This window comes from Rasamsonia byssochlamydoides, assembly GCF_041956645.1.
Source record: "Rasamsonia byssochlamydoides strain NRRL 3658 unplaced genomic scaffold VTN77scaffold_6, whole genome shotgun sequence".
NCBI lineage: Eukaryota > Fungi > Ascomycota > Eurotiomycetes > Eurotiales > Trichocomaceae > Rasamsonia > Rasamsonia byssochlamydoides.
In genome coordinates, this window is record NW_027192389.1 from 67643 (window position 1) to 85103 (window position 17461).

A 17461-nucleotide genomic window follows, 5' to 3' on the forward strand; every position below is an offset into this window, starting at 1 on the left:
AAGAAGGAGGAGGAGGAGAAGGAGGAGGAAGAAAAAGAAAAGAAAAGAAACAGAATTTTTTTTAGTCAATTCATACCTACGTCATGGTCAGCGCGACACTCGACTAGCTTCCACAACCTTAATATCAACAAAACATTATTTGCGCGGGAGCTAGAGCCAGCATGAGGTACTTATCCCGTAGTAGAAGGGGCCTAACAGGTACCTCAGCGATCGTACCAGACTTTGGGCTCGTTTGTTTTACTCTTTCGGGCTGCAGTCCTCTGGCTTGCGAGATCATTGACGAATTTGCTATTCATCTTGCGCTTTGCTGGCCGGCAAAAAAAAAGGCGAGATCGCTGGTAGACTAGTGTATCGATACAGATGGAGACAGAAAAATTTGCACCCGCGCGGATAGAAGTCTTCGGCGACCTTCCTTCTCTTTTCGGCAAGACCAGGAGAGGAAGGACCCAGCTAGAGGTACCTTCAGGGCTCCCTCCAGCTGATTCACCAGATAAAGAGCTATGCCCTTAACTGCGGCACCGGAGGGCCAGTTGGGCTCCCCCAGGCTAGGACAAATCTATGAGGGATTTTTTCTGTCTTGTTGTCTCGCAGAAGAGCCTCTAGACGAGTAGAGTCGAGAGGAGAGAAAAAGAAAAAAAAACAGTAAAAAAAATGCGGTGAGAGAGCAGATGTAAACAAGATGCAAGCCAGCCGTGGACATTACATAATTGGTAGGAATAAAAAAAGTAAAAATTTTTTCACCTCGTTACTTTAATTTTATTAGGCTCGGTAACTATTTTCACTGCCCCTCCCTCTATCATAAATACAAAGGCCGACTTCCTGCCATTGCTGCCCTACCGACCAGGTTTAAAACCTTTCACCCACGAATTTATTCAATCACCTATCCACTGGCCTACGTACTGGTGAACTTCATTCATCAGCTCGGTTTCTTGTTTGTTTCTTTCATCCACCAATTCTGGCGCCCTTTCACGCTCACCCGTCTAGCTCTGCAGGAGCTTTCCTCTGCGAACCAACCCGTCCGCCATAGAATGGGAATGGTATACCCCTTTCGATCGCCAGCCTCTCTGTCTTCTGAGCGAAGACTCGACTACTTGGCAACCACTGTCATGGTCATGGTCGCACTGTTCACTCCATGGGTTATGGCAAACGGATTGGCACTGTAAGTCACCAATCCTGGCGTCATTGACTGTCACGTGTATTGACTAGAGTAGCGACGTTGCAAGCGACTGAATAGAACGCTTTAAACTTGAAGACATAAGTCAAAAGAAAAAAAGAATTAAAAAAAGGCCAAGAGAAAAAAGGGGGGTTGCCAAGAAGGTTGTTAAAGATTTGAAAGATAAAAAAAAGTTAAAATGTCCAAGTTCCTCCGTGCCATCTGCGTCCCCGTCTTCAAGCGGGAGATCCAAGGCGTTGCTCCCACGCAGAAGCTGGCAAAGAATGGTGCCTCAACCCCCCAGTCAGAGAAAGAGAAGGAGCCCGTCGCCTGGGAGGTTGCCGTCGAGAGCATTCAAGGCTACGTCAGCCGGGTCAAACCGCGCAGACTGGATCGCTGGCTAGATATCATCGTCCGTTTTTCTGGCTCGGAGCACGTCTTCTTCACCATCCTGGCCGGTCTTCTGGTCTGGGCGTTCCTCGGCATTCCGTTTCACGGCTCGCTCACCTGGCAGGCTCTGATCTCGGACGTCCAGGCCATCCTGAGTTATGTGTTTGATTCGTTCCTGATGCGCCAGCAGATGAATGGCTACGAGGATGTGCTGGCTGTGACGGCGGAACTGCGCTCGCGCGGTGCCTCCCACAACCGCATGCTGAGGAAGCTCGTGGCTGGCATCGACAAGGATGAACTGGCGCGTCTGGCCGCGGCGAAGGAAGAGAAAGATACGATTGTTAGCGAGTTCGACCCCGAACTGCCCGGCGAGAACTGGTTCGGACGGGCTGTCACCGCCTTCTCCCGCGTCCTGGGCCATCTCGTCACTGTTGCACTCTACTGGGCCTGTATCGTCATCTGGCTCGGGTTCGGCGCGCCCTGCGGGTGGAGCGACATGTGGGAGCTGTACATCAACTCGGCCACGTCGGCCCTGATGGTCTTTGTGTTTTCGTTTCTGGCCAACATCCGCGAACGACACTCGGAGTACACGAAGCGCTGTCTGGACGCCATCTTCCGTGTCGATGCGGCCCTCGAACTCAAACTGCGGACCTTGACCGGAGACCAGCAGGACAATGAACTCGTCGTCATCCCACCGCCAAAGGCTAACGTTGTCCAGAAAGTCATCTTCTACTACGCCGACGTGGTCGGGACGCTCGTGGGGATCGTGATTCTCATCATCGTCATCATCGTTTGGCTTGCCGTCGGCCCCGTCATGTCGTTCAGCTCCAACTGGTGGCTCTTCATCGGGACGTATGCCGGGCTGGTGGGGATGAACGACGGCTTCGTGCTGCGGAACGTGCAGAACAAGCTGAACGACTTTGAGGACGTGGAGTTCGAGAAGGTGAACGTGAGCGATGCGGCCTTGTTTGAGATCACCGGCATGCGCATGCCAGATCGGGAGAGGATTGAAACCAAGTCGCTGACCTACCGCGTGTCCACTACCATGAACCGAATCTGCGCGCATGAACTTACGGTCATCGCCGGATTTCTCATCATCATCGGCCTGCTCATCGGGTCGAGCGTGATGCAGTGGAACACGACGGGCCAGTTGATCTCCAACATCCCGCCCAGCATTATCGAGTCGTTCTTCATGATCATCTTGATCACGGGGCACAATGACGACGACGCGGCGAAGCGCGTGGATCTGAAGCACCTGTACGAGAGGCGGCTGGCGCTGTTGGCGTTCGCGAATCAGGTTGGAGTAGCGGAGGAGATTCCGAGTCCGGAGCCGGTGACGATCTGCAATTGACAGTTCGCTGGATGTGTGCTTGCGAAAGATTGTTAGCTAGAATCAGCTGGAGGAGTGAAGTGTGGAGTGAAGCGTGGATGAAGAGATTCCAGTGCAAGGGTTGTTGATTTGTCGGTCGATATAGCGGAGTATATCAGATTGACAAAATGTGGTAGAATGTGGAATGCAGAAAATGATGGAGTCTCAGAATGTTATTGTCAGCGAATGTTTTTTGATTATTTTCCAAGGGGAGATATGGGCGCCACTACGGCCTGGGTATCACCTACGGCCTTTCCTGTTCAAGGAACTCGTAGTGGCGGCAGTCACGACTTCCCGATTCACATGTAATGACATTACATTGGCATCTTCTTAGCCTCCAAGTACTCCTCCGCAGAAGCAGATCTCCCTGTCGTAGTACCCCTAGGATAAGAAATGTTTACCTTCTCTTTAGAAAAAGGAATCATCCGTAAGTAGTACTACCAACACTACGGTTATCACGAGTCGACATCGAGTCTTTTAAATTTATTTCTACTCATTGCCAAGACTAACTCATAAGAAGGCACTTATTCAGATGATCTACTCATCAAATCTTGGCTCAACGAGTTGAGCTGACTCTAGGACTTAACATATAAAAATAAGAGAAAATTCTAATGAATTCAAAAATAATATTTAAGCTGAAGTATTAATTTTTAATTTTCGGCAGTAAAATAGATGTCACTTAATTAATATGCTTCAGAGTCTTACCAGTCTTTATTTATAGACGAGTCTAAGACTCATTTCTCTCATAGAAAATAAACCATAAAGGCTGAGTATTATAAAACTAATAAGATCTACCTACTCGTTGAATCTCGGCTCGTGGCAACAGTAGCCAACACTCCTATCCTCTTCTTACTCCTCTTTTATATATTTTGGGCAAGGGATAGTTAGGTGCTGGTTATTAATTAAGCACAATAATAGGATGAAAGAGGAATTAATCTATTTCCCTACGATTCTATCTCTATAGGGCCTTAAATATCTAAAATAAGAAGACATTACAGGCCTCCTACAACTCTCATACCCTAGTAAGGGTTGTGAAATTGAGTAGTGTTAATAAATAGTAGTTTTAAACTAGCTTACGATCATACCTTTTTTTTTTATATCCTCTTGGAGTCGACAGTTGAGATCGTTGACGAGGGGAAAAACAGAAGGAGGAATAAAGGGTGGGAATTAGAAGAAGATCTATCTTATGGGTTCTCTGCCCGACAGAGGGGAGAAATGTCCTCACTGGGAAGGTGGTGCAACCAATGCGTCTGAAGTCTCGCGAGATAAGGTTAGCAAGAAAATGGGGGAAATTGTCTCCCAATGAATTTCATTAAGACAACGTAGATGGGAACTAAATTAACTATTCTAGCGTAATTTTTCTCTCTCCTTCCCTCTATATTTCTCTTTTCTTTTCTTTTTTTTTTCCGTTGCTGTTGTTGAGTTGCCAAATCTGCAAAATTCTGGCCAGTCTTCAAAGAGCAATATGCCTGAAAAAAAAAAAACCAAAGAAAGGGTAATGTCACAAGTAACGGCGAAGCTTCACCTTCAAGTTGATCCAAAGAACGATGTTTGCTCCCATGATACCCACCGTATAGATCAAATGTGATTCGATCAGATCAGGAGAGGCCAGGGCCAGATATGAGACGTCAGACGTAGTCCACCTTCACGCTCCCATGATCTTCCCCCTCATACCAAAGCGTGTACTCCGAATGAGCAGAGAAGTACGCGGCATGAATCCCGATAATTTGGTTCAAAAAGAGCTTGAGCTCCAGCAGGCTAAGGAACGCATCCAGCAACTTGAGAAAGAGCTTGACAATTGCAGGACTCAAGTATTTCAGTCAATACCTGCTTTTGATGTCAGTGATGCGTGGATTCTGGAGGAGTTAACCACCATGCGGGAGAATCTTTCCAACTGGGTCGAAGGACTTCCGGAGATCTTTCGGTTTCGGAATGCCTGGGAAATTGTTGTGGAGGATCGCGCCTTGATCTCACATATCAGAGCAAGGCCGGGTATGTTTCCACAAGGGTTCTCCAGGGCTCAAACAGAAATCCTGGCACAGTGCCTCTTTCGGGTACTCCTCAGCGACCTCTTCGAAGTAGTGTTGGTTGGAACATCTCCTGATGAGTGTCGAGTCCTTGAAAATATTCAGAATGGGATCCGCTGTCTGGAGCCAAGTAAAGGTGAGAAGGGACTCCAAACTTCCAAATCAGAAGCTAAGGCCATAAATATACAGACCCCAAGAGTATCGATGTGTGGAAATCTGATACCCTGCGAGCTTACACATCCCAACCTCACTATCAAGAACAACTTACGACGCACTGTAACCATCTCACAGACGAAATTTGGACGTTACTTACCAATTTCCAGTTTACAAAGGGCCTTGACTGGGAACATAAATTTCAACGGCTTCGAGAGCAGATAATTGGACAAGCCGCGGAACTGTCCAGCAAAATGAGCTGCTCTATCGAAAAATATCGGTGCGAATGGTACCAAGACAGTGAACCGTGCTTCAATGGTCTTATCCGGAAGAGAGACATCAAAAAGTTTACAGTCATGGATGCTCTGACCCACAACAAGGTATCGAATGCCAGATTCACGGCGTTCCCAGATGATGCGGAGATCGGCCACCTTCTTCTGGTGATGTACCATGCGCTATTTCGATGTGGAAGAGAGGGACAGAATGACATCCTCATCCAGAAGGCAGTGATTCTTGTCCGCATAGACATAGACGAATCGAGGCAGAGCTGAGAGTGAAGGCATTCGGTGGGTTCAAAAGACAGACACTCCTTGAGCAGCACTGACTGGTGCACTGAATCTACATCTCTACGATTGTTCCTTCCATTATTCTTCACTTATGTGCTCATGGCCCCTGCCAATTTCTGTTTTCACGCAGCTGAATTCAGCGGGAGGGAAGGAAGGGGATGAGATGAGGGCGGGAGGTCGAATGAAGTCGTCAAATCGCATGACAGAATGACAGGGCCTATGAGCTTCTCAAATTGTTCCAAGATTTCTAGTTCTCTATCAGATTCTCTATCAATTTACTTTTACCTTTTTTTTTCCAGCAAGTTTGCGCGTTGTGGTTGTCTGTCCAAGCAGTAGACTCATATACCTTAGTGGTCCTCGCCAACACAGCTTCCAAGGTATTCATTATACTAATAACATAAATATTTCTACAAATAATCATGGAAAAATAAGCTTATTATCAAGTTCACTGGCTGGGATCTCAGGGCCATGGTGGGCCAGCGCAAAGACCTAGGGCTTAGGGCCCGGGGCTAGGGCTGGCAGCCACACCCATAACCTAAACTGCGCCACACTGCTGTGGCTATGTTGATGATACTTGCCTCTTCTTTATGGCAGTGCTTCCATTCAACAGTATTCAGAGATGTTGGTATCGGAGAATTGCCTACGCAGAGGTCCTTCTTTTCACTGGGTGCTGCTGCTTAGGCCACCCTATCTAGGTCCTTGTGATAGTGTGGGTACTTTAGAAAGTGGAAGAGCATTACGACCGGATATGACTCTTTGTCAGGCGATCTCGCCAGAATGGATGTCGTTGCTGACATTATACGGAAGATGGTATTTTAGCAAATGTGTCCTCCACAGTCATCGGTGCCTGCCGCAAGCTGCATGATGGAAGCTGCTCGTCATTTCGATTTAATAAATTCCATCTGCGAAGAGCCATATTTACACACATAATATGGTCGAACAACTTCCAATTTCGGCGGTGGGTGATGGCTCATCTTCGATTTCCCAGCAGATACAGGTTGAATGATTACGCCACACATCCTCACAAATATCGGTTCCAACTGATGCGCAGGTTTCGCGCTCCTAGCTCATACCAAGATCGAAACTTCCTCTACACCATCGTCGAGCCAAGTCGTCTGGTTGATCTGCGCCACTCCGACTCGGTGATATTGGGCGAGCTTGTGTCTTCTGGTGTCCTGAGAAACGGCGGTGGTGACAATTCTTCCGCGGAAACCTCCTTATAAATACACAAGAACCGCCCCATTCAACAAAAGGCTGGCATTCCCCCCAGAAGCTCAGGACGAAATGCATCATAGTCACCCCATGTCTTCGATTCATCATACGGCACGCCGTCCTTCCTATCGGAATAGTAGCCACAGGCTCCTGAAGCACAGATCCAGAACCCGTCCCCAAATAAACCGGTAAACCTGCATTTCCGGTCCTGGCGACTTGGAACCCCGCAGTAGCATCTGGGATTATCCGAATGGAGGCCAATGTCGTCATCCCAGGTGACGAAGCCGCGCGGATAACCACAATTTCGGAAGACGTTGGTTTTATTGCTGTCGCAGGTGGTGCACATATAGTATGGCCGTGTGATTTCTCCAAGCTCGGGATGCTTAAATGTCCTGGTGCGGCGTTTGATAAGTGGAGGCGCCTCATGTTCGCCAGCCCAACATAATTTAGGCCTCTCGGAAAGCGGAAAGGACGGTGGTGATCGCGTTGGCGAATTGTCGGCCGTGGGTTCGGGCTGAGGAGATAATACTGACATGTTGGAGCTCAGCTATGAAGCTGCGGGGATGAAGTCTCAGAGATAAGGTCAGGGAGGAGAATTCTTGGCCAGAATGAATTAGCTTGGCTGAGTGATCCGACAAGAACTTTCCAGAGAAATAATGACAGCATAGCAAACGTACAGAATGTATGTAGAGGCATGCATTAGTAACCGAAAGCGTGGTGTTTGGGTATGGCGTCATGGCTTCGTCGCCAACCAGCCTGAACTCCGACGGTACCTTAACGGGTCGCGGTAGTCATCAACTATCAAGCTATATATTACTGAAATGGAGAAATGTCTATGACTAATGTGGGTTGGGCCGGATGGTATTTAGAGTTCTGGTTGGTTCTAGGATACCTGAGGGTTCTTTGGGATTGCAATTACAATCTATCTTGTCGGTCATATTATCGTAATGCTTGTTCAGGATTTGTCGCAACAAAACTGGTCATGTGATTTCATTTTTGAACTCGGTGTTCAGAGAGTCACATCCTGTAACATACTCAATTTTCACCTTTTTAGGTTTTATATGGCACAACTTTAACCGTCTATTATTAATATGTGCACTATGATGAAGAAATCACATTAACCTTTCGTTGCAACAGATCCATTGACGAATTCTCATTGGTCTGTTTGACAATTAATCTGTAACTCAAACTATTTTAGACTCTCATTTAGACTCTGGTCTTGGCACGTCAAATGTAACATTATTACCTGCATTAGGCCCGCAAGTGCGGTACCTGGAGCAATTACCTATCTAGGTAGGTATTCTGGTCTGTGCACACTTCACGAAGGGGATTGCTTCTTCGAAGAATGTCTGTCCAATAGACATTACCATCCCTACAAAATCAATGACAGGGTGCGTACTGTAGAAACAGTTTCTTTTTTTTTTAATTTTCATTTGAATAGCGAAACTCCGTCTGCGTATATACAATTTTGTCGCTCACAACATTGTACCAATTATCTCCATCAACTACGCACATACATATATACAATTTCAATCTCAGTGTCCACAGGTGTGTCAAACATATACCCATCGCAGTATAAATCGTCATCAGCCGACTGATCCTGCATGGCTATAGTTTCTCCCGTTTAACCGTCCAGGGTGCAGGTCTTGGTGGCATACACCCAGCCGGTCAAACGGTTGGCAATGTCAGAGGCATAGCAGTGAGTGGCGACACCAGCGCCGAGGTCGCCAGACGGGTCGATCGAACCGGAGTTGTAGATACGAGCGGCCTGGTAGAATGCCTGGGCGCCTGCGCCAGCAGGAGCCTCGTTCAGGCAGTTGGCGAGACCGTCACCGGACGCAGTACCGCCAGCTGTGATTGATCAGATCAGCATGTCATTTTGGAGACAGACTTTCTTGTGGAAAGGATTCTTACTTCCATCGTCGACCATCTGGGTGATGGTGCTCTGTGGGCAGGGGTTGACCACATCGCCATTGCCGTAGTTGCAGGTGGCAGAGCCATCGTGATCCTGCATCAGGCCAGGGTTGGCGACGGAGCCGTAGGTGGTCGGCACGCGCACACAACCGCTGGACTCCTGCATGATGACGGCCAGGATGAATCGGTGGTCGACAAAGGTTTCGGCGGCGACCTGCTCGATGGCATTCCAGATGCTGCCGACTTCGGGACCGCTGTCGTCGGCGACTCCAAATTGCTCGCAGCCGGAGAACATGGCGTTCTTGTTGTTGTTGAACCTATAATCGATTAGACAAATCCAACCAGCAGAGCATGTCGACGAGAGGTCGATGAGGGGGCCTACATATCAATGAAGGAGACCCTAGACGACAGTTAGCATTTACCCCATTATACAGTCAAAGTGATCACGCACCATTCCGACTGGTCAGGCCATCCGTCGGCAGTCGAACCATCTCCCTGGTAAAAGGTGTACGAATCGGTTCCAGCACCAATTCCGTCGTAGTCGTTGACAGTGTAGACAGCGAGGTTGCCGTTGGTAACCGTCTCCCCGGCCGTTCTCGCGACCAGGACGTTACCAGGAGCACTCCTGGCCTGCAGGGCTCGATGGAACTTGTCCATGATAGTGGCAGGTTTAGGGAAAGGCATGGCCGTGGCCATAGTGGCCAGAGATCCGGCCAGAACAAGCTGAGGAACGAACATATTGAAGGAAGGGCAGGAGAAAAGGAGTGTAAAGCAAAGGATTGTAATTGCGATATTCAATATCGAATGATCGAAAGGAAGGGAATGGGAGCTGCTGGAGCTGGTTCTGCCGCTGGTGAGGAGAAAGGCCTGAGAAGAGGGCCTCTGTCCATCATTTTATATTCCATGACTTGGGTTGAAGTCGTAGAAACAAACACAAAGATGAAGGATCATCAGCTGAAGCGGAATCATAATCACTAACCCCTCTACTCAGCACCATTATAGTGTTTCGCCCGCTTGTTGGGCGAATTGGCAGTCTACATCTGAAGCGATGTCTGCGCCTACCAATCGCCCATCGAGGAAGACAGCCGCGTCTGCACGGGATTGCAACTTCAGCGCACAAACGCTATAGCCATCTCCGAGGCAAATGCTACCATACCTTTGAGGCGTTCGACGATGTCACGGCTCTCTCATGCCAGATATGGGGCATGGCGTGCAGGGCGTGTTCCTGTCTTTTCCATCGCGGGTTAGCCCTGACGCTAAACATCAAACGTTTTGTCAGGCACCGATGCCTCCAATTCGCGCGCTCTGCTGACATGCATACCGAGTACGTCGGAAGTAGGTACCCTTTTCATGATCTTCTCTATATTCCTGTGGAATCTGCGAATTAGCACGAAGATCAAAGGCATTACCCCTGGCTTACCTCAGCTGCATTGAGATGGGTGCCTGCTGATGTCAGCAACATGTATGTGCTCTGCAGACGTTACAGAGAGGTACATAAGCAAATTCGACCCCTCAAACAAAGTTTAATTTAATCATGACCACGCTAATGGCTCCTTGTAGGATTGCTAGGGCGCACATGGTCTGAGCAAGTCCGAGAGTCTAGATTGTGACAAGGTTAATTTGGGCCCTGACGGAGATTATCGATATACGGAGTAAGCGGTGCCGGATCATGCACGTGTCTGCCTAAATAGGTAGGTACCCTGTTGCTTGGAACTGTATGGTTGCACCTGATGTTGTATACTTTAGTAAGCAGCATGAAAGTCATTTTTCTAAATAAAAAAATAAAAATAAATTAAAAGAAAAAGAAAGAAAGAAAAGACTCACATGATACTCGAATGTAACAAGATCCCTCCTTTACAATTATTTAATCAATCTTCAAACGTATGAGTTTAGGACTGGCAGTGTCTGGTGATAAGGGTATCTAATCTATTGTGGTAGCCCTAGTGGGTACGATATAGTAATTACGATCCTATCGATATAAAGGAGTGCTAAGCTTTAGCGCTCCCCACATCCTTCCGGCCCCTTTCGCCGTTTTTCCGAAAGGTCTGGGCCACGGTGTATGTAGGTACATCATGCGCATGCGTCTGTAGTCTACGGAGTATTCTTCAGATCTTCTTCAGTATTCTTTGATCACCCATATTCCTACCAGAGTATAGTCTCAGCTATTCCTGGGGAAATAATCTGCATCCCACCATTTTGCATTCAAGGCTGCTATTCTACTATCAAAATCATTGTCATGGGACCAGTTGGGATTCTTGGCGAAATGTAACCTCCTCCATGGCCTCGAGTATAATTTAGGAGGCTTTCAGGAAAGAGGGGGTTGTGCCTTCAAGAAGGCTGAGATAGTAAGAACAGCTCATCTGAAGCGGAAATTGGAATAGATGAAACGCCACTGTTGGATAACAGGATTCCCTGGCGTGCGGCATTGGTGCGGCCCCCAATAAGAATAACCCTAACCTTCATCCTCTCGGATCCAACCGGCATTATCGACGGGTTTCATTGGGGTCATGTTTGTGTCTCCGAATCGGACATCAATCAGTCTTGTCGAAATAATATCCGTATCCCGAAAATAATGCCAGTATCCATATAGATGACATTTTCATATAGCATGATGCTGGGATGAAATATGTGTACTGTTGAAACTGTATCAATCTAGATTAGCTTGCTAAAAAAAAATATTGTGCTCCGTTCTATCAACCTTAATGGCAGGAGCACTATCACCAATTGGTATTTGGTGCTTACTCTCCCTCACCACAACTAAGGGGCACCTTATAAATCTGGTCTAAGGGGAATAGAGTATTCGGTAAGTAAGAATCCGAGTCCATACAAAGTCCACATCATCATTGGTGTTCTATTGTTGGTGCCCTCCATGGTAGCCAGGGGCCGGCGAGGAATGTAGTCAATTACAGCAATTGGCCCCTTGCAAGGTTTGCAGTCTTCTGCCAGTTTCTTTAGAGTAAACGAACAAGAAGCATTGCTTAGAAGTGTTTGTCAGCGAGGCTAGTGATCCTTCGATGAGGTCCAGAGTATGCTAGGAGAGAGTAAACGATCGTAATACCCCAATTTGAACTGTACCACAGATACTGTAGACCCTCCAACAGTAATTAATATGGCGTAATTATTAAGAAATTTTTTTTAGGCAGAGAAACTTAAACTATATTAGTTTATATAGGAATGGTACTAAAAGTAGTAAAAAGAGAGGAAAGGAAATTAAAATCAAAAAAATCAACAGATGAAAACGATGAAAAAAAAAAGACAGAAAAGAAAAAAGACGGGAAGGAAAGGACAAAATAAACAAAAAGAGCGACCCGGAAGAGCCAATTACATAGACAGAATTTCTTTAATTTCAGGCGCAATTTCCTCCAGCTTGCTTTTCAGCTCCTCCCATAATTGCCTCGAGTTATGGCACCTTCATCACTTAAAATCAACTTTGAATACCTACATACATAAATCAGAGATTCTACGATTGATTCTACGATTTTACCCAAGGCCATATGTCCACACGTCTGCTCCAATCTTGCAGCTTGTTTGTGTGTTATGAGGACGGATTTATTGTCATTGATTATCCAGGAAATGTCCAGTCTCTCCTATTGTTAAACGAAAGCTTTGGTAAAGTAGCCAGAGTTCAATTACATTTCATTTGATTGGTTCATTGTTCGATCGACTTTTGTGCTGTTCCCCCCGTGTCGGACTTCTGATCGCCAAAATTACCCGATCAGCTTTTAGACAGACAAGATATCGAGCAGCTTTTAAGCCAAATCATGTAGGTTTTGCACATATTGGGTGGTTTTTCTCTTCCTTTTCATTTCCCTTTTTTCATAAAAAGGATTCGCTGGGGCAGGAAGAAAGGAAGGAAGAGAGAGAAAGGCACGCGAGTTATATCAACAGGAGTCATGTGATGAACAACAAATGGACCAATCAGAAAACGAGAGCGAAGCTGAGTCAGCAATATGGGCTTAGCCCGCAACATGGGACTTGGTAACGGAAATATATATATTGCGAAGCTCACCATGCCTCACCGATCTGATATTTTATATCAGAAAATAAATATCTCTCAAAACAAAAAGTGGGATGGATCTCATTATCAAGTATCAATTAGATTACTCTTTCACAATAATACTAATGTTTGCCATTATAAAACAGCCATAAAGCCTTGATAACAATTGGGGACAGTTTATAAACCTCAGTCCCCTCAGACAAAATGGTTCCTCCCAGCTGAGTCAGCATGCCAAAAGACGTAGGCGGTGAGCCACATTGGTCACGTGGAACATCTGAGGGAACTGACCTGTGCGACTGCTTTGTCAGATCGGATATCCAACGGGAACTATACCAGAAAGGGAAAGGCCACCCTGATCCTTTAATTTTCCACCGATCAAGTGTCCGTTTCACTAAATCTGCATACCACTTGCCTTTTTAGGTAGGTGCATTCCTGTCTCCAGAGCACGCCATCGTCTGCCATATTCTTCCCGCGCTAATCATCCATTCCAGTACATTCGCAAACCACCACCATCCATTATCAGCTATTAATTAGTTGCTGTCTCCCAGTCATGCTTGCTGATTGTGCCCTGAGTTACTCATCTCTGCACAGCGTAACTTGACTCAGTCTTCATAGTCCATCTGGGAGGGCAGAGAGGGCACTCCAACCCCGTCATGGCGAGTACGAATCCGAATCCCAAGTCTGCACGACCTAATATCCTGCTCATCGTGGCGGATGACCTGGGCTTCTCGGACCTTGGATGCTTTGGCGGCGAGATTCACACACCCAATTTGGATCGACTCGCAAAAAATGGGGTGAGATTTACGGGCTTCCATACAGCATCAATGTGAGATGAGATTGAACCTAATTTAACTACATATGTATTTATTTCCTAACAGCCGGCAGGTGCTCCCCCACCCGTGCCATGCTGCTCAGCGGCACAGACAACCACATCGCCGGCCTGGGTCAGATGGCATTCTGGGGCGGTGACTCCGCCCCCTGGAAGAAGCGTCCCGGATACGAGGGCTATCTAAACGACCGTGTGGCTGCGCTACCCGAGATTCTGCAGGACGCGGGCTATTACACGACCATGTCAGGTAAATGGCATCTGGGTCTGACAGCCGATCGCACGCCGCACGCGCGCGGGTTCGATCGATCGTTTGCGCTGCTGCCCGGCGGTGCGAACCACTACGCCTACGAGCCAACCCATCCCGATGGGCGGCCGGTGTTTTCCCACTGGGCGTCGCTCTACTACGAGGATGACAAGCAGGTCCATTCTAAGACGTTCCCGAAGGACTACTACTCGAGCGACTATTACACCACTCGTCTGATTGAGTTTCTGAAGGAGCAAAAGTCTGGACCAAAGGCGGACGCGCCCTTCTTCGCCTATCTGGCGTTTACCGCGCCGCATTGGCCGCTCCAGGCGCCCCAGGAGATCATCCGCAAATATCGCGGCGTCTACGACGAGGGACCAGATGTGTTGCGCGAGAAGAGACTGCGTAATCAGATCAAGCTGGGCCTACTGCCAGAGGACGTCGAGCCCCATCCGGTGGTGGCATCGACGAAAGACTGGGCTGATATGGATCCCGACGAAAAGGCGTGGTCGGCTCGGACGATGGAAGTCTTTGCCGCGATGGTCGACAGGCTGGACTGGAATGTCGGACGGGTCCTGGCGTATCTGGAAGAGACGGGCGAGCTGGACAACACGTTTATCCTGTTTATGTCGGACAATGGAGCGGAGGGCGCTATTATCGAGTCGTTGCCTATGACTGGAGACGTTATTAAGAAGTCTATTAACAAGCACTATAACAACGATCTCGACAACCTTGGCAACGGCGACTCGTTCATCTGGTACGGGCCTCGATGGGCGCAGGCCGCGACGGCTCCCTCAGCCATGTACAAGGGATACGTGACTGAGGGGGGTATTCGCTGTCCGGCCATTATACATTATCCTCCTATTATAAAGGCCTCGTCATCGCGACCAGAAGGGGCCATCTCGGCTGCATTCACGACAGTCATGGACATTCTGCCCACCGTCCTGTCTCTCGCTAACGTGCCACCCCCGCAGGACACGTTTCGCAACCGGCCCATCGTCCAGATCAAGGGCAAGTCGTGGCTGGCCCATCTGGCAGACTCGCCTGAGTTCGCCACTCTGCCGGCTGTGCACGACGACTCGACCGTCATCGGCTGGGAGCTGTTCTTCCACCAGGCCGTGCGCAAGGGGCGGTACAAGGCCGTCTTCATCCCGGCACCTAAGGGGCCCGAGAAGTGGCAGCTGTTCGACCTGGAGACGGACATGGGCGAGGTGCATGATCTGGCGGAGGAGAAGCCGGACGTGCTGGAAGAGTTGGTGCGGTACTGGGCGGCGTATGTGGCTGAGTTTGGTGTTTTGTTGTAAGTCACCCATTTATCACACATGTCTTGCGCACTGACTGACATGTCTTTCTCTATAGGCGCGAAGACCTCGACCCGGATTATGTGCTTCCAAAGCACTGACATGTCGTTCAGCAATGTTTGCTTGACTTTCGGAATCAATCGAGTGAAATGAGTGACAGTCTATATACATGTTCATCGCGTATATACCAACCAATTGATACAAGAGCAGTTAACATCCCGCACGATCGACCTAGCACAGGAGCAGTTATTGTTCGATCATTTCAATTTCACATCTCACATCTTGCAACAACCTCAATTTCTCTACCCAAGTAAGGTCTATCAACTTTCTTCGCAATTCAATCCATCTTCACGTTCCTGCCCAAAAAAAACACCGACATCAAACTGAAAGGCTGAGAAAATCACGAGCCAGAGGTAACCTGACATTTCGCATCCCGCCCCTGTACATTAGTACAGACCCCAGTTGCGGTTGCGTTGTTGAACGGCCGCACGTCGATGTCCGTCAGCGTAAAGTCTGAGCAGGACGATTTCGACGAGCAGACGAGGGAGATGGTCGTCGTGTTGATGACCTCGTTCGCATACCCCGTGAAATTCTGCCAGGTGATGTTCTGGAAGGTGAACCCTGTGGCGGGGTAGTCAGCGCAGGGGGGCACGCCCCAGCCAGCCCAGTGGGTACATTGCTGCAGCAGGACGGGTGCGGCGGTGATGTTTTCGATGTGGAAGTTTTTGAATACTGCAGATGTTCGTCAGTTGCACGGGAGATTGACATGATTGAGGGTAGGCTGGTTGACACTACTTACGGACATTGCGCACCGAACCCGTTCCGTTTCCTCCGCCCTGCGGAGGGTAGTACACAGATTTTCCATTATACGTCTTGATATACGCTCCATTGCGGCTGTGGATGAGCTATAGACGGTCAGACACGCGTTCAGATATGGACATCTCTCAGATGAAGGTGATGCTTTTACCGTCACATCTTCAGCTGTGATATTCTCCACCAGGTCGAAAACCCCTTGATACTGGCCCAAACTACCGATGGCGATGCCGGCCGTCTGAACGCAGGTCAGGTTCTTGACGTGGATATTGGTGGATCCTGACACTGTCAATAACAGTACAAGCGAACAAGTTCGGTAATGCACGTACCAGGTTTGAAGCTGACGCAATCGTCCCCGGCATCGACGTAACTATTCTGCAGGCAGATCATCATTAGCGCATTCTAATGAAATAGGAAGATAGAAGTGTGCTTACCGAGATTCGGACATCGTCGCTGTACAGTGTATCGAAGCCATCCGTGTTGCCCAGATTGCCGGGATTTCCCTGAGATGGTAAGTCTGTCAATTCCAATTCACAAAAAACTGATTTCAGAGAAAAACAAAAGACAGAGAGAGAGAGAGAGAGATGTCCGCCCACCTGATCATCATCCGAATGCGCCGTGATGCGAATATTATCAACAGTGATATTCTGCGACTCGACGATGACGAAGTTCCTGTCCGAGTCAACACTCCGATCGGTCGTACTGTACCTAAACTGAAAACCGATTTTGCCATAGTAAATATTGTACATACCACTTCCCCGACTGTCGGATGTGAAAGTTCTGCGCAATGGAGTGCTTCGCGTTGCGCAGCGAGAACGGGATCGGGCGGCCGAAGAGGCCTCCCACGCCGAGGGCCACTGTCAGGAGTCAGTATTGCTGTACTTGAAGATAGACTGTCTAGTCTCTTTTCGTTCCAATGGGGTCTTTTTGGGACATACAATCGTACCACACCTGCCCCTGGCCGTCGATCACGCCGGTACCGTATCCGTCGATGGTGATGTACTCGCCCGAAAACTCCATCGCAATTGAGATATTTTGGAAATGGTAATACGAGCCATGCTGGATCCAGTAGCGGACATCGGTGGAGTACTACAAATCATATCAACACATGGTCCTCATCTCCTAACAAACTCATGCTTAAATTGAAGTGGCGCTCGTACCAGCAACGTCCCCAACAGATCAACCTGGACATGGCTCAGATTGTGCAACTGTAACACGCTGTTGAGATGGTACGTCGTGTTCTCCTGGAAGATGATATGGCCGTTTGTGCCACACGCAGTGAAGGCGTCGATAATGGCGGGGGAGTCGTCTTCGCCGGTGCCTTTGGCGGGGATGATGCAGGTTTTTGTGAGGCTTCCTTCTCCTGACTGGGTAGCTATAGCAGTGGCAGTGGCCGTAGCCCAGATGCCGGCTAGGAAGAGGTAGACAGAAGAATGGAACTTCATCGTGCTTGTCTGTCAGTTGAATTGATCGTATTGCCTGTCTACAGGTCC

At 48.3% G+C, this 17461-nt stretch overlaps 6 protein-coding genes across 6 annotated transcripts; 3 read left to right on the forward strand and 3 right to left on the reverse strand.

The window, feature by feature from the left end:
- Nucleotides 1-1352: 1352 nt before the first annotated feature.
- Nucleotides 1353-2894, forward strand: VTN77DRAFT_7298 (uncharacterized protein; the record flags this gene model as incomplete). Its single annotated transcript, XM_069423671.1, has 1 exon — nt 1353-2894. One exon carries the CDS (start codon nt 1353-1355, stop codon nt 2892-2894), a length of 1542 nt encoding a protein of 513 aa, XP_069281104.1.
- Nucleotides 2895-4567: 1673 nt separating this feature from the next.
- VTN77DRAFT_7299 (uncharacterized protein) lies at nt 4568-5643 on the forward strand (the record flags this gene model as incomplete). The annotated part of the gene is made up of 2 exons (XM_069423672.1): nt 4568-5075; nt 5129-5643. The coding sequence occupies 2 exons, from the start codon at nt 4568-4570 to the stop codon at nt 5641-5643; spliced, it is 1023 nt and encodes a 340-aa protein (XP_069281105.1).
- A 1258-nt stretch (nt 5644-6901) lies between these two features.
- Nucleotides 6902-7405, reverse strand: VTN77DRAFT_7300 (uncharacterized protein; the record flags this gene model as incomplete). Its single annotated transcript, XM_069423675.1, has 1 exon — nt 6902-7405. One exon carries the CDS (start codon nt 7403-7405, stop codon nt 6902-6904), a length of 504 nt encoding a protein of 167 aa, XP_069281106.1.
- Nucleotides 7406-8494: 1089 nt separating this feature from the next.
- On the reverse strand, nt 8495-10246 carry VTN77DRAFT_7301 (uncharacterized protein; the record flags this gene model as incomplete). The annotated part of the gene is made up of 8 exons (XM_069423676.1): nt 8495-8721; nt 8785-9101; nt 9167-9184; nt 9236-9507; nt 9847-9891; nt 9941-10034; nt 10106-10152; nt 10205-10246. 8 exons carry the CDS (start codon nt 10244-10246, stop codon nt 8495-8497), a joined length of 1062 nt encoding a protein of 353 aa, XP_069281107.1.
- Nucleotides 10247-13434: 3188 nt separating this feature from the next.
- VTN77DRAFT_7302 (uncharacterized protein) lies at nt 13435-15256 on the forward strand (the record flags this gene model as incomplete). Its single annotated transcript, XM_069423677.1, has 3 exons — nt 13435-13607; nt 13667-15154; nt 15214-15256. The coding sequence occupies 3 exons, from the start codon at nt 13435-13437 to the stop codon at nt 15254-15256; spliced, it is 1704 nt and encodes a 567-aa protein (XP_069281108.1).
- A 299-nt stretch (nt 15257-15555) lies between these two features.
- VTN77DRAFT_7303 (uncharacterized protein) lies at nt 15556-17413 on the reverse strand (the record flags this gene model as incomplete). Its single annotated transcript, XM_069423678.1, has 10 exons — nt 15556-15776; nt 15831-15887; nt 15955-16060; nt 16123-16247; nt 16298-16343; nt 16403-16471; nt 16565-16640; nt 16720-16825; nt 16907-17057; nt 17129-17413. 10 exons carry the CDS (start codon nt 17411-17413, stop codon nt 15556-15558), a joined length of 1242 nt encoding a protein of 413 aa, XP_069281109.1.
- Nucleotides 17414-17461: the final 48 nt, after the last annotated feature.